General features: G+C 25.5%; 4 protein-coding genes and 1 long non-coding RNA gene across 9 annotated transcripts; all 5 read left to right on the forward strand.

Moving 5' to 3' along the window:
* The first annotated feature begins 8,043 nt into the window (after window positions 1-8,043).
* On the forward strand, window positions 8,044-10,124 carry LOC145750859 (uncharacterized). The gene is made up of 6 exons (XM_082566932.1): window positions 8,044-8,092; window positions 8,527-8,703; window positions 8,932-9,052; window positions 9,152-9,261; window positions 9,463-9,636; window positions 9,922-10,124. The coding sequence occupies exons 1-5, from the start codon at window positions 8,044-8,046 to the stop codon at window positions 9,546-9,548; spliced, it is 543 nt and encodes a 180-aa protein (XP_082423058.1). The 3' UTR covers window positions 9,549-9,636; window positions 9,922-10,124.
* Window positions 9,900-12,957, forward strand: LOC145750860 (uncharacterized). Its single transcript, XM_082566933.1, has 10 exons — window positions 9,900-10,119; window positions 10,208-10,320; window positions 10,412-10,525; window positions 10,637-10,813; window positions 10,885-11,016; window positions 11,098-11,182; window positions 11,564-11,681; window positions 11,826-11,866; window positions 11,992-12,053; window positions 12,499-12,957. The coding sequence occupies exons 1-10, from the start codon at window positions 9,900-9,902 to the stop codon at window positions 12,532-12,534; spliced, it is 1,098 nt and encodes a 365-aa protein (XP_082423059.1). The 3' UTR covers window positions 12,535-12,957.
* Window positions 12,958-13,856: 899 nt separating this feature from the next.
* On the forward strand, window positions 13,857-14,652 carry LOC145750862 (uncharacterized). The gene is made up of 3 exons (XM_082566934.1): window positions 13,857-13,960; window positions 14,118-14,294; window positions 14,489-14,652. Exons 1-3 carry the CDS (start codon window positions 13,870-13,872, stop codon window positions 14,650-14,652), a joined length of 432 nt encoding a protein of 143 aa, XP_082423060.1. The 5' UTR covers window positions 13,857-13,869.
* LOC145750091 (uncharacterized) lies at window positions 14,504-19,446 on the forward strand. Of its 5 annotated transcripts, XM_082566031.1 has the most exons (12): window positions 14,504-14,642; window positions 14,708-14,817; window positions 15,420-15,596; window positions 15,668-15,799; window positions 15,895-15,979; window positions 16,239-16,356; window positions 16,415-16,455; window positions 16,599-16,660; window positions 17,094-17,155; window positions 17,229-17,574; window positions 18,219-18,610; window positions 18,792-18,930. In XM_082566031.1, exons 2-9 carry the CDS (start codon window positions 14,815-14,817, stop codon window positions 17,127-17,129), a joined length of 654 nt encoding a protein of 217 aa, XP_082422157.1. In that variant the 5' UTR covers window positions 14,504-14,642; window positions 14,708-14,814; the 3' UTR covers window positions 17,130-17,155; window positions 17,229-17,574; window positions 18,219-18,610; window positions 18,792-18,930. The 5 variants fall into 5 exon arrangements, with proteins under 5 accessions (XP_082422157.1, XP_082422155.1, XP_082422156.1 ...); XM_082566029.1 differs by having other exon boundaries at window positions 17,229-18,610; XM_082566030.1 differs by having other exon boundaries at window positions 17,455-18,610.
* Window positions 19,447-25,116: 5,670 nt separating this feature from the next.
* On the forward strand, window positions 25,117-27,087 carry LOC145750863 (uncharacterized). Its single transcript, XR_014283695.1, has 7 exons — window positions 25,117-25,224; window positions 25,339-25,515; window positions 25,991-26,032; window positions 26,272-26,392; window positions 26,486-26,532; window positions 26,778-26,845; window positions 27,055-27,087. It is a non-coding gene; the product is annotated as an uncharacterized LOC145750863 (long non-coding RNA).
* Window positions 27,088-27,292: the final 205 nt, after the last annotated feature.

Below are 27,292 nucleotides of genomic sequence, written 5' to 3' on the forward strand. Positions count from 1 at the left end.
AAATTAATTAAGCTGATTTAAAGTAGAACTCAATTTAATTTTTTTATCAAATTGGTTGTGGATTATTTAAATTGAACACTCTTTTTATTTTATTTTATTTTTTTGGTGATTTTGACTAAATATTAATCTTTAAAGTAAAATTAAGGATTAAGTAATGTAAATATATTCCAAACCTAATGCTTTAAATTATCACATGTCCAGTTTTTAAATGTTATTTAAATTAAACTTGTAACAATTTACAGGTGCTGCTTCTGTACTAGTAGCAGAATCCTCATATGCTAATGTAGTTAACACAACATCAGTTAATCAGGTTAACTTGAAATTATAATTAAAATATTTTATTGTTTCACATTTGAATGTTGTCTTCTACCTTAACTGCGCCAGGTTTTTATGTATGTTATTTAAATGTGATAAAAATTAAAGAAGGATTATCAATAAATCTTTATGCACCATAAAACTTCATTACCATGAAACTGTTCAACGTTTACCTTTTAACATACAATTTGTATTTTTTCTAGAATTCTGTTTATGAAAATCAGCACTTCAAGTAATAACTTTAATAGTTTAACTTTCTAAGTAGGTATAAAAATTTAATTATTTAAATGATACTTTAAAAAAGTATCTTAAATTGTTTTTGAAATACCTATTTCTAAATTTGTATTGTGACTTATGTTTTTGTGTTTTAGAAAAATTTTAACATTACCAACTTAGTCAAACAACCATGTGGTATAAGAAATTGGTTAAATATATTTTTTTAAGAGTTACATTTATGGTGTTTTTTTAATTTTTTCAAATAGCTTAAGACTGTCAACTTAAGAAATAATAACAAGAGTCACATCTTGGTTTTTATGCTTATTTTCATAACTAACCTGTCTAATTTCATATAACTACTGAACACTAATGTGGTTGTGGTACTAAAGTAATAAACTCTGATTTTTTTAAATCTTTTATTAAATTATACAAAAACTAAAATGATTAATTGTGCCTTTAATAGCCTAAGCAGAAAATATTAATAACCCACAGCCACCTAGATTTCTGTTGAAGCTTTTGTGTTTTAAGGTTCTGCAAAAGTCTTGCCTGTTCTTTTTTTATCTGATTGTTAGGTTTGTAAACAAGCTTTTTTTTCTTTTTTGCAAATTTTTTTTATACAAACATTTGTTGATAATGTAGTTTGTTTAAGAAAGCATATTTAAATATACAGTCATGCAAAAGTTATTTTATTTTTCAAGTCATGACTAATACTTGTCTTTTGCATAAACTTTTAGATTATTAAATCAATTAAACATTATTAGTAAGACGCTTTTTTTTAATTTCATTGTTTATTAAATTGAAAATATATACTTATAAAGCAATAATCTTTTTTGAATTTTTATATTGTTACAAAACATTGGCTTTTATATTAATTACTTTTGCTGTTTTAATTGGCTTTTATGATTTTTTTGTTTATTATTTTGAAAAAAATGTTGTACTAAACCCCAATTAGGAAATATTAGTAATTCACAAGCAACTACATGAATACTTTGTTTATAGAATTTTTATATCATGCAACTATTTTTATATTTTATTTGTTCCTTTCTGTTTTTTGTTTTAACTTTACAAATGACGAATCACTTAAAGTTGCAAGCCTTCCCAGGCCATGTATACATTATGCACGTTATTTATTATTTCAAATTTAAGGTTGGTTGACTAAAGATAGCTTTTTTATAGGTTGTTAAATTGTATAGCTAACCAGTTGTATAATTTCTGTTAGTTGGGTCTGTTTCGCGTTAACTCTTTACAGTTTAAATGTTTATTGTCATGTTGTAGTGTGGTCTTAAACCAGTAGCTATCTGCTGTTATTTTCATGTGCAGGGTTAAATTTAAAAATGTTAATCCAGTTAAACCACTTCTCGTTATTTAAAGCAGATACTAATCATTATCCAGCAATCATATGTTTAAAAAAATTAACATAAAGCCGTAATTCAAATATGTATCGTTTAAATGTCAACCGAAATAGTAAGCCATTCAACTACAAAACACTGCAATCGCGTCTTTTAATACATAAATCAGTACGATTTTTTAACGGTTAAGTTTTGCGCGAGCCATATAATTTCTGCTAGTGGGACCTGCGTTCGGGCTAACCTTATTATATTTTAGATGTTTGGTGTTATGCTTTTGTGAAACAATATTAAACCCCGTGGGAGAATTTAACACTACCAACGCAAGCGCAGGAATACTTAGTTCTTGTATTAACTTTAATGATAAATCATTAAAGTTGCAAGCCTCATTAGGCCATGCATAGATTACGCAAGGTATTTAATATTTTAATTTTAAAGATGTTAAATTGTATATTATCACAACTTTTAAATAGCGTTTAAATATCAGTAAAGGCGTCTATTAAAATAAGGGTTGTGTAATTGTAATATTTGCATAGGTCAAAGATGAACAAACTGCGCGCCGTGAAAAATTTATGTAAATAACATTTTTTTTAAATAAATATGATCTTTGCTAAAAAGATAAAACGTTTAAGGCTTTAGTTTTTTTATTTACGCTTTTTATTCTCTACGTATTGGTGCACAAATTTTGCTTTTTATTTTTTACTTAAGTTTAAAGCAAAGCAAAAAATAATTTCCGCTAAATAGCATTCCCTTAGTATATCTATTTGTTGCGTTATCTTACAAACCTGCGTTTTAGGTGTAAAGGTGGTTGTAAAAACAAAATATAATTTAGTGGGTTTACTATTTTTAGTTATCGTTTTTTTTGACAAAGCTTTATTTGCTACATTATATCAATTTTACCTTCTCGTTACTAATTGTAAAGACAGTTTTCATTTTTGTGTCTTTTGTGAAAGTGTGGCTAATGCATCAATAAACTCCGTAAGTGTTATTTCTTTCTGCTGTCACTAACAAGACATACTATTTTTATTAGAAAATATATGTTACTTAATGTTATGGCAGTTACGGTAAAAAATTAAATATTTTTTTATTTTGTTTCAGTAAGCTAAGCATTTTTATTAGATATCTTAAAATCGTATTAACCTTGTTATGACTTTGTTGGATCGTCTTTGGGTCTATATGCTTATTCTTTTTTGTATTTCAACGTGTAGTAAAGGAGGTAGGTTTGTATACTATTGTAGTTGTTTCTACCTGTGTAGTATTTTTATGCATTGGCAATAAAAAACGAACTCTTACAAAACAAGTTAATATTTTTATACATAGCTTTTTATTAATAACTTGCACGAAAAATTTGTTAAAAGCTCAACTATCTTAATTTATTATCAGTTTATTATGATTTTATTCATTAAAATAATAATATTTAATAAAAAATAAAACTATTAATTTGGGGAGGTTCCCCTTTTAAAGCGCGTGGTGAGGAAGATTTTGACTTTTTTTTTATTATTTCTTTTTTCAATATTACAAAATTTATAAAAGTAATCTTTTATAATTAAAGAAAAAAAAATTGATAATTTTTATATAAATTAATTAAGCTTGCAGCGACAGCATAGTTGAAATTGGGGATACTATATACAGTTTATCAGACAATCAACTTAATGTGGAAAATGCTGAGAATGTTTGTAAGGAAAATGGTGGAAATTTGGCTTCAATTCGAGATCAACAAACCAATGATTTCATTGTCAATCTTCTTAACAACAAATATAGAAATGGTAGGTTCAAATTTATGTAAGCTTAACAGTTTGCACTAATTTATTGTAAATTATAAGTATTTTATGTAATAATAACTAATAACATTTTGTGATCTTTAAAATAGTAATGATCCACTTTCAAATCCTTATTACTTATATAATAAGTGTACTTTAATTATAGTTCTTGCATTTTAATATGTACAGATTTTATTTTACATATAGGTTTGCAAAGAGTGTGGATATTTTACAAAAGAGTAAATTGGGGATATGTTTATGGTCGAGGATATAGATATGCTTTATCACCTGAAGAAATAGATGGTTGGATGAGTGCTAGACGTCTAGGAGACATTGCTTATGTTGATCTTTATAATAGGTTTGTAACTAACTGGCTGTGGCGGTTAATAATAATTAAGTAGTAACTGTAATTCGGAATTTCAATAAATAGAATTAAATAAATCAAACTGTTTTGCAAATAAGCTATTTAAATATTAGTTCAAGACCAGGATTTACACAACCTCTTACATTTTGTCAATATCAATTTAGAAGATGGGGTATAGCATTGGGACCTAGACCTTCTCATTGTGGTGGTAAACCTGCTATAGATAAATTTATATATAAAATAATTTTTAAAAGTTAAAAGTGAGCTAAATTAAAATTTTTGTTGTATTTTTTTTCTGTAATAAATTTAAATCTCTATGTACAGGAGGAACTGTTTTTGACTTTCAATTTTTTGGATCTCTCAACAATGTAAAAAAAAAAACTCATTGAAAAGATATCTTTTAGATAGAAATACTCAACCATTTTCTACCAAGTTAACTGCCACTGATGATTCAAGTCTTGGTATTGAAGGATTTTTGGTGTTAAAAGGAACTATCTTTGTTCCAGGTAATAGTGTTGTTAAAAACTATAATATTATTAATTTTTTTTAATTTATAATGTAAAATGTTAAGTTTATCACATGGTAGCTAATTAAGTTCCTTTAATTATTTTACTTCAATTATAAGTTAGTAATCATTTTTTTCAAGCACATTTGTATGTTAATGCATTTTTAAATGATAAAACTTTTTGCCTAAAATTGTTGAATAAAAAAACTTTAACATTACAATTTAAATTACTATAGATATACCAGACACTCTAGTTATAGTTGGAGCGAAATATTTAGATAACAACTGGGTTTGGCCTGATCAAACTCCAGTTAACTTCTTTACATTACCACAAACTCCTTCTTATCTGTGTACAGCATTTCATTATGAAAATGGTTCTTGGAATCTAATACCAATAAACTGTACAGAAACATACAACTTTGCCTGCCAATATCAATGTAAATAAACTTTTTAACTTATAAATAAAAAAGTACTTAAATTTGTAGATAAAATTGTTGTTAAGTTAATTTAAGCATATATTGTAGTGACCACACAAGCTAACCCTGTACAATGTGATGGTAACTCTATTAATGTAACCTGGAGTACAAATTTATTATCACTTCAATCAATCTATTCTAACTTGACCTTAAATGTACAAGTAAGATAGTAAAAAAACTTTGTTGTTAATTAATTTTATTCGCAATAGGAAACACTGGATAATAGTTTTAACTTTTATAATACTTTAGGTGGATATTTTAGTATCTGGCTCACAGAGTGTAATTTTATCAAATCACTACAGTTATATCAAATCTTATGCTGTTGTTACTGGCTTAACACCTAGAACTTCCTACATAACAAGGGTAAACATTAAACATAAATTTAAGTAATAAATTTATTATTGTATATATTTTGCAATTAATGTAGCCTTATATTAAAGTGATAAATGATACACTTTTTGTATATTGTTTGTAGGTAACAGTAACACTAGGTAATTGTGGTAGTCAATCAGTAACATCAAATTCAAGTGTTACAACCAGTTTCGGAATTCCTGATGTCATTACGGCATCTTATGTTGATTCAACCCAACCTAATTGTATTATTAAGTGGCCAATACCAACTAGTTATGTGGATGACATTCTTTCATATGAGGTTAGGAATTTACCAAAACAAAATTATATTTTTTTTGTATTTGACAATTTATTTTAGTTTAAAAGAAAATCTTTTTTAGATTGAAAGTCGTGGTAATGATATAAAATACGCGAGAACTTTTGATTCTAAGAAATTAAACAAAACGGAAAATTTTTATTTTACTGATATACCCCTCAATATTTACAATCCTAACACAACTGTTACATTTAGTGTAAGTTATATTTTACTGTATTAAAGTTTTCTTTTTATACAATTGGTTTTAATATTTATTTGTTTTAGATAAGAGCAAGGTCTTGTGAGGGTTTTGGAGAATGGGGAAATGTAAATGGAACCTGTAAAACAGGTTTATATATTATTGTACTTTTTATGTTAAACCTAGTTTTTTTAGATTAAAACTATTTATTGCAAAACATGTTTAGTAACTCATGCATCTATATTTGTCTTATCAAAAAAGGCTTAATTATTTTTACTAAAATTACAAGCATTCACAACATTCATTTTTACATTTCTATTTTTATTTAAAGAAATTTTAGGTGTAGATGGTAATCAGTCTAAAGTATCTGTTCCTAAAGGAGCTATAATTGGATCTGTTGTTGGAGTTGTTGTGTTAATAATTTTTGTTGTGGTTGTGATTATATTGATGAAGAAAATAAGGTAAAAAATCCATGTTGTTATAAATGATTAAATTCGTAAAAAAAATAAATAAAATATAAATTACATCTTGTTTACATTTTATTCAATTTTAGATCCTTAAGTTTACCAAAAGAAGCACCTCAAACAGCTGCACGATCTGGTACAAAATTAATTAAGTTAAACAAAATTAACTAAATTGCATTTTTATTAAAATAATTGTGGTTTATGTAAAATTTAAATCCACATTAATTAGTTTCGATATTTTAGACTAATTATTAAACTCTTAATTTTATTTTAAATTTAACTAGAGTAAGTGCTGTGAATGCCTTAAATACTTAGTGTAAATTCAACTACAATTAAATTTGTAACAATTTACAGGTGCTGCTTCTGTACTAGTAGCAGAATCCTCATATGCTAATGTAGTTAACATATCATCAGTTAATCAGGTTAACCTAAAGATTGAAATTAAAATATTTTGTTGTTTGACATTTAAATGTTGGCATCTAGATCTACTTTAAACTGTCCAAGTTGTTGGGTATTAATAAAACTCTATTATGGCTTAAAATATAAGAATTTAAGTTTTAATTTGTATACATATCATTTAAATGTACTAAAAATTAAAGAAAGAGGATTCAAAAAGTACTTATTTTGATTGTTAATTGTAAACATAAAAAATAAAAATAAATTGTTAATAATACCATGGCTACCCAAGTTACAATTTAACATATATATGTTTTCTTTCTTTTTTAGAATTCTGTTTATGAAAACTAGCCTTTAAGAAATAGATTCAGCAGTTCAAAGTTTTAAGTAGGTATACAAGTTTTATGCCATAATAATAATTTAAATATATCCTTTAATTGTATTTAATGTAAATATTTTTATGATTCAAAAATTATAACTTTAGATTTCGTGTTTAAGGAAAAATTCAACATGTTTCTAGATCACCAGCTTGGTCGAACTTAATCTTGTATAAGGAATTGACTAAATGTCTTTTTTAATATTTATTTAAATTTGTGTTTTAATTTCTGTTAGTTTTGTATACATGAAATTATTTATAAAAAATACTGCCCCTAAATATAACATTTATTTTTGTTGTTGTTTTGTTTGGTGATAACTTTTGTTTACTTTTTTATTTTAATCGCAGTGTTTTTTAATATTTTAGTTTTTGTTGGTACCCAAAGTTTGTCAATTTGAGTAACTATAATTAAAAAGCCACATTTGACTTTTTAATTTTATTTTTTTAAACCACCTGCCCACTCTCATAGCTTTGTTGGACACTTAAGTGGTTGTGGTACTAAAGTAAAAAAAAACATGATTTTTTAAAATTATGAAAGTTTACAAAAAACTGAATATATTGATTGTTCCTTTAATAACCTAAGCAGGAAATATTAATAACTCACCGCTGCATAAATTGCTTTTTAAACTTTTTCCTAATAGGTGACTGTTTCTATTCTACCAGATTATTAGATTCTAACTTTTATTTTTAATAATAATCTGTAAACAACCTTTTTGTTTTTAGGTTTTGGCAAAAATTCTAATTTTGTACAAGCTTTTGTTGATAAAGCAGTTTATTTAGGACTGCATGTTTTAATATACAGTCATGCAAACTTTTTTTTCTGTAAGTGATGACTAATATCTGTACTTCATAATAACTTCTATATTAATGAATTAATTAAACTTTATTTGTTTTTTGTTTGGTAAATGGTATTAAGAATATTTTGTATTAATCTGATGTTTATTTGAGTTTAGTAATTTACGATTCACTTTTAAGAGGCTATGAGCTTAACTGAGTTATATTCTGATTACTTATTGGTGGGAGATAAATGTATAATATGGTGTAAGTAAGTCTTAAGCAGTTAGTTACACAAAATATGTGTGGGGTTTATTTAAAAATATTGTTTTTTGTATTAAACAAACTTGTTTTGTGCAGATAGGCAAATGTAAGGAACGTGTTTAACAAAATTAGAAGTATTAAATTTCATTGATGCGCCTTATCAATATATAATATTTTCTTCTAATAAGATTTAGTTATGTTTTATTGTTTAAGTAATTAATATTTCAATAATCAGATAGGTTTTAAAGTAACTGTAATGGGGACATATAATATTTTGCTTTATATGCTGATTATTTTATGTATTTCAACTCTAAGCAAAGGAGGTAAGAAAGTTTTGACAAAATTTTTTTTTGTCTTAATACATACTGTAATTACAAAACAAACCTTTACATAAATAAATTTATTATATTTGTGTGTTTGTTAAGTTTGCAGTGACAGCATAATTGGAACTGGAAATACTGTATATAGTTTATCAGACAATCAACTTATTGTGGAAAATGCTGAGAATGTTTGTCAGGAAAATGGTGGAAATGTGGTTTCAATTCGAGATCAACAAACAAATGATTTGATTATCAATCTTATCAACAACAAATACAGAAATGGTAAGTTTAAATTCATATGCTTAACAGTTTTAACTTATTGAATTTAAGTTGTAAGTAATTATCTAAGTTAAACTTTTTGTAACCCTAGTATTATGATGGCCTAAATGATTAACTTTTATATTCTTATTAAATACATAAAATATCTTAATATTATTTTGTTTGTTTTTAATATGTAGATTAATATTTATTTTATAGGTTTACAAAGGGTATGAATATTTTACAAAAGAGTTCAGAATCAACCACATGAACAGGGTAGAGGATACAGATATGCTTTATCACCTGAAGAAATAGATGGTTGGATGAGTGCTGGACGTCTAGGAGACATTGCTTATGTTGATTTTTATAAAAGGTTTAGTTTTCTTAGTATATTAAAAGTCTAGAAAAAAAATTTAATTTTTAATACGTATTTTAAATCTATTAAAAAGTAAAAAAGTGTTTTTATTTTTAGTTCAAGACCAGGATTTACACAACCTCTTACTTTTTGCCAGTTTGAATATACAAGGTGGGGTATAACAGTGGGGGATAGACCTGAAAATTGTGTTTATATACCTGGTGAAGGTAAACAAATCTATTTAATAATTTTTTAATTAGGTTGCCCTAATTCAATTTTTTTTGTTTTTTTAATTTTTTGTAGTAAAAACACGATATTTTATAGCCTAGATAAAAAAAATTAAACATGGTAAAAAAATCGATAACATTTAAAAAAATTAATGATAATATATATATATATATACAATAACTTTTAATCCCTTTATTCAGGACAAACTGGTTTTGACTTTCAATTTTTTGGATCTTCCAATAATGTTAATCCATTGAAAAGATATCTTTTAGGAAGAGCTTCTTAACTTTTTTCCACCAAAATAACTGCAACTGTTGATTCAAATCAGGGTATTGAGGGATTTGTAAGGTTGCAGAATCCTATTTTTGTTCCAGGTTAAATTGTTTAAAAAAAAAATAAAATAAAATCATTTAAATTTATAACAAAAAATTTTGAGCTTCTTAATTCGTATCTTTGTTAGTTCTTTTATTTATTTTAGTTGTAAATTTTAGGTAAACTATAAATATACAATAAAAAAGTGTATTAATTGTCTGTTTTTTAAACTTTTTAAATCAAAAATAAAAGAGTCCATTTTTTTATAGAAATGATTGTTTGGTATATGATATCATTTTATGTTGTAATAAAAAATATTTTTAACATGACTAATAAAAATGTTGTAGATATACCAGACACTCATTTAATAGTTGGAGCAAAGTATTTAGATAACAACTGGGTTTGGCCTGATCAAACTCAAGTTAACTTCTTTACATTACCACAAACTCCTAACCTGTGCACAGCATTTCATTATGAAAATGGTTACTGGAATCTAATACCAATAAACTGTACAGAAACATACAACTTTGCCTGCCAATATCAGTGTAAATTAACATTATAAAAATGAATAAAAAATGGTAGTCAAATTTGTAGATAATATTGTTGGTAAGTAAATTTAAATTTATATTTTAGTGACTACACATGCTTACCTTGTAGAATGTGATGGTAACTCTATTAATGTAACCTGGAGTACAAATTTATTATCACTTCAATCAATTTATTCCAACTTGACCTTAAATGTACAAGTAAGTTGGTAAAAAAAGTAGAAACTTAGTAATTTATTTTATTTGTAATTGAGAATACTGAATAATAGTTTTAGATTCTTTAATACTTAAGGTGTTTATTCTATTATCTGGCTCACAGAGTGTAACTTTATCAAATCACTACAGTTATAATCAATCTTATGCTGTTGTTACTGACTTAACACCTAGAACTTCCTACATAACAACGGTAAACATTAACATAAATTTAATGAATAAATTTATTATTGTATATATTTTGCAATTAAAGTAATCTTATAATGAAGTGATGAATGATACGATTCTTGAATAATGTTTGTAGGTAACAGTAACACTAAGTAATTGTGGTAGCCAATCAGTAACATCAAATTCAAGTGTTACAACCAGTTTTGGAATTCCTGATGTCATAACTTTATCTTATGTTGATTCAACTCAACCAAATTGTATTATCAAGTGGCCAATACCAACTAGTTATGTGGATGACATTTTATCATACATGGTAAGTAAATAATAGAAATATTGTTCAATGATCCTAGGTAAGATTAGAATAATATTTTGATTTTGATTTAGATTGAAGGCCAAAGCAACACAAACACATCATTGATTACCTTCAATCCCAGCTTATTAATTTCAATGGAAAATGAATATTTAATGGAAATACCTTTAAATGTTCATAATTACAACAAAACTGTTTTGTTTAGGGTAATTGTTTCTAAATTTAAAACAAACTAAATTTGGTAATACTTAAAAGAAGTTTTATTTTTGTATAAACTGTTGTTTTAGATTAGAGCAAGTTCTTGTGAGGGTTTTGGAGAATGGAAAAATGTAAATGGAACTTGTGTTTCACCAATTAAAATAATAGAAACAGGTTAACATGTTTTTTGCTAATTATTGTTACGTAATATACTAAATGGTCCAGCATAACATTTATTATACAAAAATGTAATTTTTTTCTTTACAACTAGAACTGTTACACACAATTGATTCAAATACAAACATATTGAAATCTATAACTCTAATTTTGTTTGTGTGGCATTGTTAAATATTACTGATGTTGTTAACTAACACATTATCAGTCTTAACTCTTGAACTATTGGACCTATCCAGCTACAAAGTTAATTAGTTTCAGCCGAATCCTGAATTTTTAGGATCCCCCAATTTTTTATTCTGCATGTATTTTACTTGTCTGTTTCTTCAAAGCATTTATAAAAACTTAAAAGCATAAATTGTTTTTAAATTAAATTTTTAGGTGGAAGTGATGGTAAATCTGGATCTGCTGTGTCCAAAGAGGCAATTATTGGTTCTATTGTTGGAGTGGTTGTAGTATTAGTTATTATTGTGGTGGTTATTTGGATGGTAAAGAAAAGGTAAAAATTATTTTTAATATAGGTAAATAACACTGAACTAACTATAGTGTAGTATGTATTTATAATATCATACAACATAGATTAAAAACTAAGTCCAAACAACAATAAATAATAAATTAAATTTTAAACCAAGAATTTTTTTAGGTTTCAAAAAAAGAAAGTTATGCATAGGTCTACACATTCTGGTAAATTTTTTTTTCACATAAAAATTTAATTATTTTTTTTAATAATTTTAAGTAAAGTATTTATTTAGTTGTGTTTAAGCCTCATGCATTCAGTACTAAAATTTAAAAAAATATTTATTTAATAGGTACAAATATGGTGTTGGAATCTCCTTATGCTAATGTTGTTAACACAACATCAGTTAATCAGGTTGGTATGATTTAAATTTCACTTAAACTCTTTAATTACTTAAACCATTGTAAGAAGCGCATCTGGCTGCCGGGTAAATTTTGTTGCAAAATTATCGCTATGCCTAAGCAATTAAAATTTTATACTCTAAATTATTGCCACCAAAAATATTTAATCACTTTTAATAACAAAATTCGCTTAACTTTTTAAAAAAAATAAGTTATACATTTTGTACCGTATTGTTGAGCAGATTTTGGATAATGGGTTATTTTGCAAGCCTACTTTCATAGGGACCTTTTTATTTATTATTTTTCCTTATTACCATGACAAATCGTTGGTATGCTACCATAACTCTGTTTTTATTTAGTTGACATTTTTGCGTTACGTTTATTTATCCCATAATCTTCATTATTATAAAATGTTGTTCAATAAGTTTTAATTTAAAACCGTTATTTATCTTTTCCAGAATTCTGTTTATGAAAACTACCGCTCACACTATTAGCGGCACCGTTTTAAAATAAATAAACTTGTGATTTTTTTTCGATTCAATTCAAATTTGGTGAAAATCTAGATATATTCATTCTTATGTGAGTTTTTTTAGGGCTAGTTTTTTTCCCGCTTTTTGGAATGCTACTGTTTTAGTATAGTAACACATTTGCCGTTGGTGGTTTTACCTGTTTACTAGAGCAGTTTTTGTTAGTTTAACGGCACATGACTTAAATAACAAACATTTAATAAAAAGATTTTATATTTTGCTTGTTGAATTGTACTTCTTGTGACTTTTTTGTGTAGAAATATATTTTTGAAATTTATTTTTGTATTTTCTTGTTATTATGTTTGCTGTTAAATATTTAAATTGCTTACTAATTGTTCTATTTTACATTTTTTTTCAATAACGAAACAATGTAATTGATTTCGGGTTCAATTTGTATTGGGACTTCGTAAACTTTACAATTTTAGGTTTTGCACTTACAATAGACCGAAACTCTGACGTGCTTTAACTAACCTACTAGTTAACTTACACCGGATATATTAGTAATCCAAGAATACGTAAATTGCTTTCGGGTCATATTAAATATTTAAATAAGGGTAGAAATCAATATACTTTGTTTGAGATTTATTTTTATAGCTAGTAAAAGGTTTATTGATGAAACTTCGAAATGTTTTGATGAAACTTCGAAATTTTTTTATTGACCTTTTGATGTTACTTACGTATTACAAGGAAGTATAGTAGGTTACATGCATACATCTATCTAGACAATTCATGCAACAGACTTAAAAAAATGAGTCACGAGTTGTCTATAGTACAAACTTATTACAATGTATTGGCATATTAATTTAAAATGAAAGTTTGTATATAAGTCAGTTTAGATGTTGAGAATGATATTAAAAGTAATGGAATTTTGTATTATTTGGCAATTTTTTGCCTTTTAAGGCTACTGTAAACGTTAATTATTATTACGTTTTTATTATAAAAGTTACATCAACTATTATACTGGTGGCTTAGCTAGGTACCATTTAGTAGAAAAGATAAACAGGTTTCGCATTAAATTTATAGAAAATTTGTAGGTTTTATTGTTGCCTATTAGAGATACAATTTCAGAGGTCTTAAGTTGAACTAACTTATTTAGAGAACATTAGGCTATAAGTTAACAGTTCGTATTACTTAATAAATATTTGTGTAGTATTTATCTTCCTCTATGCTTAGTATTGATTTACCGATGAATAATAGGAAGTTACAATTCCAAAACTATATATAAGACTCTGCTTTAATCTTATATATTAGCATTACCCAAGTTTTATGTTTTTTCCACTGTAGTGTATTTGTCGTAAAAACATGAAAAATATTGATGTAAAGCTACATAATATGTGTTGGATTTATAAGCTAATTTTAATTATTTTATATATTGCAACTTTAAGTGAAGGAGGTAAGAATTGATTTATTTATTTAATTTTTTTTTTAAGTCGGCTTTAAATTAACTATTAAATTAGGGAAGCCCCATTTTATTATTACCACGTGGACTTGGCCATAAAGATTAAACAATATCAGTTTACACTCCTAAAAATGTTTTAATATTTATTAAGCTTGTAGTGACAACGTAGTTGGAATTGGGGATACTATATACAGTTTATTAGACAATCAATTTAATGTGGAAAATGCTGAGAATATTTGTAAGAAAAATGGTGGAAATTTGGTTTCAATTCGAGATCAACAAACAAATAATTCTGTTATTAATCTTATTAACAACAAATACAGAAATGGCAAGTTTAAATGCATACGCTTAACATGTTCAACTTATTGATTTTAAAATGTAAATATATATCTAATTTTAACTTTTTGTAACCCTAGTACTATAGTGGCATAAATGATAAACATATATATTCTTATATATTACATAAAATAATTAATATTATTTTATTTGTTTCTAATATATAGATTAATATTTGTTTTATAGGTGTACAAAGAGTGTGGATATTTTACAAAAGAATACAGAATCAACCACATGAACAGGGTCGAGGATACAGATATGCTTTATCACCTGAAGAAACAGATAGTTGGATGAGTGCTGGACATCTAGGAGATATTGCTCATGTTGATCTTTATAAAAGGTTTATTTAAAAATTACAATACTTTTTTTTCAAACCTACAACATAATATACTATCAAAATTCCAGTTCAAGATCCGGATTTACACAACCTTTTATATTTTGCCATTCTCAAAATCAAAGGTGGAGTATTGCAGTTAAAACAAAACCATCGCATTGTGTAGCTAATCCTGATTATGGTAAGTATAAAATAAAATTTAGAATGTTTTAATTGATAATTTTGTTAATTAAACAACTGTATTTTAAAGACAAACTATATTTAATAGGCAAAAATTTATAATTAATCAAAAACTTATTAACATGTTAAACATTAAGGTTCAAGGGCATTTAACTTTTATAATAACATATGTGTCGTTATAGGATTATAATTTTATTCATTTTGCTAATTTTATTAAAATAAAATTATATACTTAAAATTATTACGAAAAAAGATAACATTGCCAAAGCAGGTTTTAAAACAGCGTTAATACCATTTTTGCACTATAATCTACTAGAGTGACATCACTTTCTGTTTTAGAATTTTTTTAATAAGTTTTTTTTTAAACATAAGTTACAGTTGATTTACAAAATTAAGGTATAACTCCCAAGTAAGTTTTATCTCAGATTAACCCTTTGTGTGTTTTAATAATTGTTAGTGGCTTAACACCTAGAACTACCTACATAACAAGGGTAAACATTAAGCACAAATTTAAGTAATAAAATTATTATTGTTTTTTTTTTACAATTAATGTAGCCTTATATTAAAGTGACAAATGATACTATTTTTGTGTTTTGTTTGTAGGTAACAGTAACACTAGGTAATTGTGGTAGTCAATCAGTAAAATCAAATTCAAGTGTTACAACCAGTTTTGGAGTTCCTGATGTCATAACTTCATCTTATGTTGATTCAACTCAACCTAGTTGTATTATCAAGTGGCCAATACCAACTAGTTATGCGGGTAATATTTTATTGTATGAGGTAAGTAAATAATAGAAATAATGTTAAATATTCATAAGTAGAGTTAAAATAATATTTTATTTTGGATTTAGATTGAAGGGCAAAGCAACACAAATACATCATTGATTGCCATTAATCCTAGCTCATTAACTACAATGGAAAATGAATACTTTATGGAAATACCTTTAGATGTTCATAATTATAACAAAACTGTTACATTTAGGGTAGCTGTTAATACATTTAGGCTAAACTTTATTTTTTTCAAGACAATATATTTAAATGAAAAGATATTTTATTTTGGCATGAAATGTTGTTTTAGATAAGAGCAAGTTCTTGTGAGGGCTTCAGAGAATGGGAAAATGTAAATGGAACTTGTGTTTCACCAATTAAAATAATAAAAACAGGTTAACTTGTTTTTTTTTGCATTTCTTAAATGCTAATTCTTGTTACATATTATACCAAATGATTAAGCGTAACAGTGATTACACAAACATGTACTTATTAACTTAATTTTTTAATTTTTTAGACCTATGTTAGAACTATTGGACCTATGCTATAGCATCAAGTAGTTGTAACTGAATTTTATAATTTATGGTCTCATCATTTTTAAAGCTGCATGTATTTTTGTTGTTTGATTCTTTTATGCATTTGAAAATTGTTTAGGTGAAAGTGATGGTAAATCTGGAACTGTTGTGTCTAAAGGAGCAATAATTGCTTCTATTGTTGTGGTGGTTGTAGTGTTAGTTATTATTATGGTGGTTATTTGGATGGTAAAGAAAAGGTAAAATTCTTTGTTTTAAAATAAAAATAAATTTTTTTTAAATCAAGTATTTTTTTAGGTTTCGAAAAAATGAAATCATGCAGAGACCTTCACAAACTGGTAAAACGGTTTTTGGTATTAACAAAAAAATTATATTAATTGTTTTAATAATCATTAGTAATGCACTAAGTATTTATTTAATTGTGTTTAAACCTTATGCATATCAAACTTATGTTAAAAAGGGCTTTTTTATAATTTTGTAGATACCGGTATGGTGTTGGAATCTCCATATGCTAATGTAGTTAACACAACTGCAGTAAATCAGGTTGGTTTTGGTTTATTTAAATTTAGAAAATCATTATGTCAATAAAAAAAATTAACTTCGATTCTGGTAAATAATTTAACTGCTGTGAGTTATGCACTCAACTCAAATTTTCATGCAAAGGTAAAGTAATCGAAATTTAACACATGCAATTGACACAAGAATTATTTTATAACTTTCAAAAACACAAATTTACTAAACGTTTCTTGCTAATAAGTTATTAACTTTGCGTTGCATAGTTGAGCAGATTTGTGAAATTGGGTTATTTTGCAAACCTAATTTCATAGTAACCTTTACAATTCCTTTTTTTGCTTGCTACCATAACAACTAATTTTTAAAACAACTTTCATTTTTAATCTAAACCATTTGTAACCTCTATTAGTACGAAATGTTATAAAAAATTTTTTTTTCTACAATGCGTTATTTATCTTTTTAGAATGCTATTTATGAAAACTATCGTTTCAACTTATAGATGCAACTATTTATTATAATAATCATGTAAGTTTTGTAGTTTAATTACAACTTGGCTATATTTTAAATATGGATTTATAATTTAGGGTTTGTGTTTTAGGAAAACTAGTTGATTGCTCACTTTGTTTGTGAATAAAATTGTTCTCGTAAATACATAAAACGAACTTTTGCTAAATAAGGAAGACGTTTATGGTTTTATTTCTTTCTTGCCATTTTGATTTTTTTTCTTAACAACATTGGAAATAAAGCAGAAAATATTTCATATTATTTACTGATCGTTTTGTTCTTTTATTTGGTTTGTATCTTTTTATCTATTTTTTATCTAGCGATTGTGCATTTTTGATGGAGGGCTTGTATAAAATTATTGTTCGTTGTTGATCTAGAAGACTATTTGTCGCATCGTGTTCTAAACAATTATAATGCCTTGAAGATGCTGTGATGTGAAAGTAAAAAACTCTTATTTAAAATATATTATTTAAAAACTTAACTCTTATTGAAAAACATAAAGTATTAATTGTGACTTTAATAGCATAAACAGGAAATATTATTAACCCACAGAAGCTTTTGTGCAGTTAAGGTTTTACAAACGTTGCGCCTGTTCTTACTTCACCGTATTGTTAGATTTTAATTTTCAATAATAATCTGTAAACAATCTCTATGTTTTTCATTTTGCAAAAATTTTAATTTTATGCATTTATTTGGTGATGATGTAGTTTGTTTAAGAAAGCATTTATAAATATACACTCATGCAAACTTTCTTTAAGTCATGACTAATACTTTTACAATTCATTTTAGTGGGCTACGAGCCCAACTGATTTATATTCTAAATACTTATCAGTGGGATGTATGCATAATATTGTGTAGGTAAAGCCTTATTTAAGCAGTTTGTTAAACAAAATATGTGTGGGGGTTTATTTAAACAAATATATTTTCTTTTATATTAAACAAACTTGTGTCATGGATGGGCAAATGTGTTTAACAAAGTTAAAAGTATGATTTTTCATTGCTGTTGCTTATTAAACATATAATTTTTTTGTAATAAGAATTAGTTTTGTTTTATTGTTTAAGTAATTAATATTTTGATTATCAGGTAGGTTTCAAAGTAATTGTAATGGGGACATATAATATTTTACTTTATATGCTGATTATTTTATGTATTTCTACTTTAAGCAAAGGAGGTAAGAAAGTTTTGGCATAAAAATTAATATTACAACTTTTTTGTCTTAACTTTTCGTCTTACTACATATGTTATTAAAAAACAAACCTTTACATAAATAAATTTATTATATTTGTGTGTTTGTTAAGCTTGCAAAGGCAGCATATTTGGAACTGGGGATACTGTATATAGTTTATCAGACAATCAACTTAATGTGAAAAATGCTGAGAATTTTTGTGCGGAAAATGGTGGAAATTTGGTTTCAATTCAAAATCAACAAACAAATAATTCTATTATTAATCTTATTAACAACAAATACAGATATGGTAAGTTTAAATTCATATGCTTATCAGTTTTAATTTATTGAATTTAAGTTGTAAGTAATTATCTAAGTTAAACTTTTTGTAACCCTAGTATTATGATGGCCTAAATAATTAACTTTTATATTCTTATATATTACATAAAATATCTTAATATTATTTTATTTGTTTCTAATATATAGATTAGTATTTATTTTATAGGTGTTAAAAGAGTGTGGATATTTTACAAAACAGTGCAGAATCTACCACATGAACAGGGTAGAGGATACAGATATGCCTTATCACCTAAAGAAATATATGGTTGGATGAGTGCTGGTCGTCTAGGGGACATTGCTTATGTCGATCTTTATAACAGGTTTGTTGTTCATTATATAATAAGTAGGCATATAATATTAATTAAATTGTAATTTGATCCATGGTAAGTAAATTGCATTACAATTATGCGACTTAGTTAATCTTTGTAAAAATAGAATCAACCAAAATATTTTTCCATTGAAATATTTTACATTTTAGTTCAAGACCAGGATTTACACAACCTCTTACATTTTGCCAGTTTAATTTTATGAGGTGGAGTATAACAGTGGGGGATAGACCTAATAATTGTGGTGATGAGCCTGCTGAAGGTAAATATATGTTAATATTTTAAAAATATTGTAACAAAACACTAATTGTTGATAATGAAAAAACGAATTAAATGGTTAATAATATAAAATATACAAAAAATTTAAATCTCTTTTTACATGGCAAACTGTTTTCGACTTTCAATTTTTTGGATCACTAAATAATGTTAGTTCGTTGGTAAGATATCTTTTACTTAGAAATAGTCAACCTTATTCCATCAAGTTAACTGCTACTGATGATTCAAGTCTGGGTATTGAAGGATTTGTACACTTAGTGGGAACTATATTTGTTCCAGGTAAAACTGTTTTAAAAAAAACTAAATAAATAATTAGTTTTATAATGTCAAATATTAGGCCTATCAGTTAGTATCTAAGTTAATTCCTATTTTTTTAGTCTTTGTAAAGTTTTAGTTTTTTATGATGTAAGAGTATGTAGGCTATAAATTTAAGTCAAACCTATGTAAAAATGGAAAATTTCGGTAAAGAAACTAAGTTAGTAAATATTTTTTATAAAAATGATTTGTTTGTTTTTTATATTTTTAATGGCATTACATTTTTTTAAGAAATGTTTAAATGAAAAACTTTTCTGACGTTACAATTTTTTTTTTTAGTTATACCAGACACTCGAGTTATAGTTGGAGCGAAATATTTAGATAACAACTGGGTTTGGCCTGATCAAACTCCAGTTAACTTCTTTACATTACCACAAACTCCTTCTAATTTGTGCACAGCTTTTCATTATGAAAATGGTTCTTGGAATCTAATACCAATAAACTGTGCAGAAACATACAACTTTGCCTGCCAATATCAATGTAAATAAACTTTTTAACTTATAAATAAAAAAATATTCGAATTTCCTTAATATTGTTAATAATTTAATTTAAACTTATATTTTAGTGACCACACAAGCTTACCCTGTACAATGTGATAGTAACTCTATTAATGTAACCTGGAGTACAAATTTATTGTCCCTTCAATCAATCTATTCTAACTTGACCTTAAATGTACAAGTAAGTTATTAAAAAATTGTTGTTGTTAAGAAGCAAAGTAATTTATTTTATTCGCAATGGGAAACACTAGATAATAGTTTTAACTTTGATAATTCTTTAGGGGGATATTTTATTATCTGGCTCACAGAGTGTAATTTTATCAAATCACTACAGTTATTACCAATCTTATGCTGTTGTTACTGGCTTAACATCTAGAACTACCTACATAACAAGGGTAAACATTAAACATAAATTTAAGTAATAAATTTATTATTGTATATATTTTGCAAATAATGTAGCCTTATATTAAAGTGATAAATAATACAATTCTTGTATATTGTTTGTAGGTAACAGTAACACTTGGTATTTGTGGTAGCCAATCAGTAACATCATATTCAAGTGTTACAACCAGTTTTGGAATTCCTGATGTCATAACTTCATCTTATGTTGATTCAACTCAACCTAATTGTATTATCAAGTGGCCAATACCAACTAGTTATGTGGATGACATTATTTCATATGAGGTAAGTCATTTAATATCTTAAGCTTTTTTAAATGAAAATAAATGTTTTCTTTTTTGTGTTTTTATTTTGAAAATATATTTTAGTTTATAAAATATTATTTTTAGATTGAAAGTCGTGGTAATGATATAAAATATGCGAGAACTTTTGATTCTAAGAAATTAAACAAAATGGAAAATTTTTATTTTACTGGCATATCCCTCAATATTTTCAATCCTAACACAACTGTTACATTTAGTGTAAGTTATATTTTAATTAATTTTGTTTATTATAAATACAATTTGTCCCTAATATTTTATTTGTTTTAGATAAGAGCAATTTCTTGTGATGGTTTCGGAGAATGGGGAAATGTAAATGGAACTTGTAAACCAGGTTTATATATTATTGTATTTTTTTTTTGGCTTAACCTAGTTATGGAAGTTTAAAGTATCACAAACTGTTTTCTCTAAACATGTCTAGGTATGCATCCAATAAATGTCTGTAAGGGAGATATAATTGGATCTGTTTTTGGTGTATTTGTGTTTATCATTCTTGTTGTGGTTGTGGTTATATTGATAAGAAAACAAAGGTGAAATGTCTTATCTTGTAATAATCATAGTTTTTAAATATTTTTTTGTTAAAACGAAAGTAAAAAATTGATGAAAATTATTTTCGTTATTAACAGGACAATTTTTAAATTACTCAATATTTATTTTTCTTAATATAAGGTCTTCAACTTTAACAAAAGAAGCACCTCGAACTGCTACACGACCTGGTATGAATTTAATTAAGTTTAAACAAAACAACAAAATAAATTTCTGTAATTTATTTTAAATTTAACTGCATTTAATCTTTTTATTTACTTTAACCATTTTATTATATTGTTTATCTGTTGAATTGACTAACTAAATGATTTACAGGTGCTGCTTCTGTACCATTAGCAGAATCTTCATATGCTAATGTAATTAACACAACAGCAGTTAATCAGGTTGAAAAATAATATATTGTTACAGATTTTAATGGTGTCTTTTACATTATAGCACAAGTTTTTTGTATGTTTTTCAAAAAAAAACAATTAGTGTACGATAAAACTGTTAAACATTTACTTTTTAACTTAAATTTTATATATTTTTTTTTAGAATTCTGTTTATGAAAACCAGCACTTTAAGTAATAACTTTATCAGTTTAAACTTCTGAATAGGTAATAAATTATTACATTGTTATATACTTTAAATAATTATTTGAACAATTTTTAAATAAATATTTTTTTGAATTTAGTTTTTTTGTTTTAGGAAAATTTTAACATCACCAGATTGGTCTAACAATCGCCTAGTATAAGGAAATGGTTAAATATATATCTTAAAAACCAAAATTACTTTATTTTTCAATAAATAATTTTAATATATAAAATATTTCATAAAAATAACCCTTAATTTTGAATTTGTTTTCTTTTTGATTTGATTAACTAATTATTTAGTTATAGTGTTTTTAATTTTTGCCAGTTATAGTGTTTTTAATTTTTGTATTTACATTTTTGTTGATAGCCTAAGTATGTCAAATTGAATAATTATAAATAAAAAGCCACAATTTGGTTTTATTTTTATTTTAATACCCCCTTACTTAATTTTGTTATTCTACTAGACACTAAAGTGGTTGTAGTTCGAATGTAAAAAACTCTGATATTATATAATCTTTTATAAAATTGTACAAAAAACTGAAAGTATTGATTGTGACTTTAATAACCTTAGCAGGAAATATTAATAACCCACAGCCACCTAGATTTCCTTTAAAGCTTTTGTGCTGTTAATGTATTGCCAAGGGTGTCTCTTTTTATTTTTATCTGATTGTTGGATTTTGATTTTAATTTTCAATAATAATTTGTAAACAATCTTTTTTTTGCGAAAATTCTAATTTTATTCAAGCTTTTGTTAATGATGTAACTTTCTTTTATTCTTAAGGTTATAACTAATAATTGTCCTTTGCATAAACTTTTAGATTGATGAATCAAATAAACACAATTAGAAGATAGTTTTTAAAGTCTTTTGTTTGTTAAACGGTATTAAGAATATTTTGTATTAATTCATTGTTTATTTTAGTTTACTAGTTCACAATTGATTTTAGTAGGCTATGAGCTAAACTGATTTTTATTTTAATTACTTATTGATGGAATTTATGATATTTTGTAGGTATAGTCTTATTTAAGCAGTTGGGTATTTAAAATATGTGCTCATTTAAAAGAAAATTTTTTTTTATTAAACAAACTTGTTTCATGTAGACAGTCCAATGTAAGGAATGTGTCTAATAAAGTTTGAAGTATTATTTTTATTGCTGCGGCTTATTAATATAAATTCTTTTTTAGTTATGTTTTATTGATTATAAGAGAAAAATGTAAAGTAACTGTTATGGTGATATATAGCCTTTTGGACTTCTTACTGATTATTTTATGTATTTCAACTTTAAGTAAAGGAGGTAAGAAATTTTTGACAACACAATAATATTACAACTTTTTTGTCTTAACTTTTCGTCTTGCTACATACCTGTAATTACAAAACAAACCTTTGCATAAGTAACCTATCATATTGTGTTGATGTTTACATAGCATGCTGTAACAGCATAGTTGGAATTGAAGATACTATATACAGTTTATCAGACAATCAACTTAATGTGGAAAATGCTGAGAATAATTGCAAGGAAAATGGTGGAAATTTGGCTTTAATTCGAAATCAACAAACAAATGATTTCATTGTCACTCTTATTAACAACAAATATAGAAATGGTAAGTTTAAATTCATATGTATGATTAACAGTTTGCACCTTAGCATTAAAATGGTCAAATAATAAAATTTTATGTTCCTATTAATTTTGAAGATGTAGGCTACTTAAAAAATGGGTTTTTGCTTTTTAATATATAGATTAATATTTATTTTATAGGTGTACGAAGAGTGTGGATATTTTACAAAAGAGTGCAGAATCAACCACATGAACAGGGTCGAGGATACAGATATGCTTTATCATCTGAAGAAATAAATGGTTGGATAAGTGCTGGACGTTTGGGAGATATTGCTTATGTTGATCTTTATATAAGGTTTAGTATACTAAAAGTCTAAAAAAAATTTAATTATCAAATTGTATTTTAAATCTATGAAAATTTAAAAAAAGTATTTTTAGTTTAAGACCTGGATTTACATAACCTCTTATATTTTGTCAATTTCAATTTACAAGGTGGCATTTAACAGTGGGGGATAGACCCGATAATTGTGTTGACGAACCTGGCGATGGTAAACAAATCTACTTGCCACATTATTATATTTTTGTTATTTTAATTTTTTGTAGTAAATATTCAATATTTATAGCCTAGACAAAAAATATTAAACATGAAAAAATTGCCAATAACTTTTTAAATTATTAATAGTATATAAATACAATAAACTTTAATCTCTTTATTCAGGACAAACTGTTTTTGACTTTCAATTTTTTGGATTTCGTGATAATATTAACTCATTGAAAAGATATCCTTTAAATAGAAATACTCAACCATTTTCCACCAAGTTAACTGCCACTGATGGTTTAAGTCTTGGTATTGAAGGATTTGTAAGGTTGCAGGATACTATCTTTGTTCCAGGTAATATTGTTTTTAAAAAAATAAATAAAATCATTTAAATTTATAACAGAAAATATTGAGCTTTTTAAGCTTTTTTTTGTTAGTTCTTTTATTTATTGAAGTTGTAAAGTTTAGGTAAACTATAAATATACAATAAAAAAGTGTATTAATTGTCTGTTTTTTAACTTTTTAAACCAAAAGTAGAAGAGTTCATTTATTTATAGAAATAGTTGTTTGGTATATGATATCATTTTATGTTGAAATAAAAAATATTTTTAACATTACTAATAAAAATGTTATAGATATACCAAAAACTCTTGTAATAATTGGAGCAAAGTATTCAGATAACAACTGGGTTTGGCCTGATCAAACTTCAGTTAACTTCTTTACATTACCACAAGCTCCTTCTAATTTGTGCACAGCATTTCATTATGAAAATGGTTCTTGGAATATAGTACCAATTACCTGTGCAAAAACATACAACTTTGCCTCCCAATATCAATGTAAATTAACTTTATAAAAATGTGGTTATCAAATTTGTAGATAATATTGTTGGTAAGTTAATTTAAACTTATATTTTTAGTGACCACACAAGCTTATCCTGTACAATGTGATGGTGACTCTATTAATGTAACCTGGAGTACAAATTTAGTGTCCCTTCAATCCATCTATTTTAACTTGACCTTAAATGTACAAGTAAGTTAGTAAAACAACTTTGTTGTTAAGAAGCAAAGTAATTTATTTTATTTGCAATTGAAAATACTGGGTAATAGTTTTAACTTTTATAATACTTTAGGGGGATATTTTATTTTCTGGCACACAGAGTGTAATTTTATCAAATTAATACAGTTATATCCAATCGTATGCTGTTGTTACTGGCTTAACACTAAGAACTACCTACATAGCAAGGGTAAAGAATAAATATAAATTAAAGTAATAAAAATTATTATTGTGTATATTTTTTAAATTAATGTAAACTTTTATTAAAGTGATAAATTATCTGATTCTTATATGTTGCTGGTAGGTAACAGTAACATTAGATAATTGTGGTAGTCAATCAGTCACATCAAACTCAAGTGTTACAACCAGTTTTGGAATTCCTGTTAACATAACTTCATCTTATGTTGATTCAACTCAACCTAATTGTATTATCAAGTGGCCAATACCAACTAGTTACGTGGATGACAATGTTTCATATGAGGTAAGCAATTTTATATCTTAAACCAAATTTTTAGTTTTTTTGTTTGTACTTCACAATTTATTTTGATTTATACAAAAATGTTTTCTAGATATTAAGTCGTGGTACTGATATTATTTATGGAAGAATTTTTGATTTTAAAACATTTTTTTTTTTTTTTGGTTTTTTGCGCATTGATAAAAATAAATAATAAATACGATATACAATTAATATTACAACAATGCGACGGGAAAAAATGACAAAATCAATTTAATGATTTAAAACATGCCAAAAGTATTAATGTTTACATGAAGATTTTAATTATTTTATGGCATGGTCACCAAACCCAACATTAAACAGAATCAAAATTTTTTACTTTACTGACATACCCCTCAACATTTACAATCCTAACACAACTGTTACATTTAGTGTATGTTATATTTTACTGTATTAAAGTTATCTTATTATACAATTGGTTTTAATGTTTTATTTGTTTTAGATAAGAGCAAGGTCTTGTGAGGGTTTTGGAGAATGGAGAAATGTAAATGAAACTTGTAAAACTGGCATATTATTGTACTTGATCATTTCAGTCTAAACCTAGTTATGAAAAATTAAAGTATTATAAACTGTTTAATACAACACATGTCTAGTTAGAAAAGCCTAAATCATTTTTACTAAAATTTCAAGCATTTACAACATGCTATGTCTATTACCTACATTCTTATATTTGTTTTAAAAACAAAGCATGCTTATAACCTATATTTTTAAAATAAATTTTAGGTGTAGTTGGTAATCAGTCCGAACTAAATGTCTGTAAGGGAGCTATAATTGGATATGTTGTCGGTGTAGTTGTGTTGATAATTTTTGTTGTAGTAGTGATTATATTAATGAGGAAAATAAGGTAAAAAATAAAAGTTGTTAAAAATGATTAATTTCGTAAAAACAATATATAAAATATAAATTACATGATGTAAAAAATTTTATTCAATTTTAGATCTTCAACTTCACCAAAAGAAACACCTCGAACAGCTGCACGATATGGTACAAAATTAATTAAGCTGATTTAAAGTAGAACTCAATTTAATTTTTTTATCAAATTGATTGTGGGTTATTTAAATTGAAAACTCTTTTTATTTTTTTTTTGTTTTTTGGTGATTTTGACTAAATATTAATCTTTAAAGTAAAATTAAGGATTAAGTAATGTAAATATATTCCAAACCTAATGCTTTAAATTATCACATGTCCAGTTTATAAATGTTATTTAAATTAAACTTGACAATTTACAGGTGCTGCTTCTGCACCAGTAGCAGAATCCTCATATGCTAATGTAGTTAACACAACATCAGTTAATCAGGTTAACTTAAAATTATAATTAAAATATTTTATTGTTTCACATTTGAATGTTGTCTTCTACCTTAACTGCTCCAGGTTATTTATGTATGTTATTTAAATGTGATAAAAATTAAAGAAGGATTATCAATAAATCTTTATGCACCATAAAACTTCATTACCATGAAACTGTTCAACGTTTACCTTTTAACATACAATTTGTATTTTTTCTAGAATTCTGTTTATGAAAATCAGCACTTCAAGTAATAACTTTAATAGTTTAACTTTCTAAGTAGGTATAAAAATTTAATTATTTAAATGATACTTTAAAAAAGTATCTTAAATTGTTTTTGAAATACCTATTTCTAAATTTGTATTGTGACTTATGTTTTTGTGTTTTAGAAAAATTTTAACATTACCAACTTAGTCAAACAACCATGTGGTATTATAAGAAATTGGTTAAATATATTTT

Source organism: Corella eumyota, chromosome 4, assembly GCF_963082875.1.
Source record: "Corella eumyota chromosome 4, kaCorEumy4.1, whole genome shotgun sequence".
NCBI lineage: Eukaryota > Metazoa > Chordata > Ascidiacea > Phlebobranchia > Corellidae > Corella > Corella eumyota.

Bases quoted from the DNA above. Each gene is read 5' to 3' on its own strand.
- LOC145750859 (XM_082566932.1), top strand. From the start codon at position 8,044: ATGAGCTTAACTGAGTTATATTCTGATTACTTATTGGTGGGAGATAAA. The intron at 9,053-9,151 runs GTTTAGTTTTCT...TTTTATTTTTAG, and splicing joins TATGTTGATTTTTATAAAAG to TTCAAGACCAGGATTTACAC. The intron at 9,262-9,462 runs GTAAACAAATCT...CCCTTTATTCAG, and splicing joins TGTTTATATACCTGGTGAAG to GACAAACTGGTTTTGACTTT.
- LOC145750860 (XM_082566933.1), top strand. From the start codon at position 9,900: ATGACTAATAAAAATGTTGTAGATATACCAGACACTCATTTAATAGTT. The intron at 10,526-10,636 runs GTAAACATTAAC...TAATGTTTGTAG, and splicing joins GAACTTCCTACATAACAACG to GTAACAGTAACACTAAGTAA. The intron at 12,054-12,498 runs GTTGGTATGATT...TATCTTTTCCAG, and splicing joins ACACAACATCAGTTAATCAG to AATTCTGTTTATGAAAACTA.
- LOC145750862 (XM_082566934.1), top strand. From the start codon at position 13,870: ATGAAAAATATTGATGTAAAGCTACATAATATGTGTTGGATTTATAAG. The intron at 13,961-14,117 runs GTAAGAATTGAT...ATATTTATTAAG, and splicing joins TGCAACTTTAAGTGAAGGAG to CTTGTAGTGACAACGTAGTT. The intron at 14,295-14,488 runs GCAAGTTTAAAT...TTTGTTTTATAG, and splicing joins TAACAACAAATACAGAAATG to GTGTACAAAGAGTGTGGATA.
- LOC145750091 (XM_082566029.1), top strand. The intron at 15,980-16,238 runs GTTAACTTGTTT...AAAATTGTTTAG, and splicing joins AATTAAAATAATAAAAACAG to GTGAAAGTGATGGTAAATCT. The intron at 16,357-16,414 runs GTAAAATTCTTT...GTATTTTTTTAG, and splicing joins ATTTGGATGGTAAAGAAAAG to GTTTCGAAAAAATGAAATCA.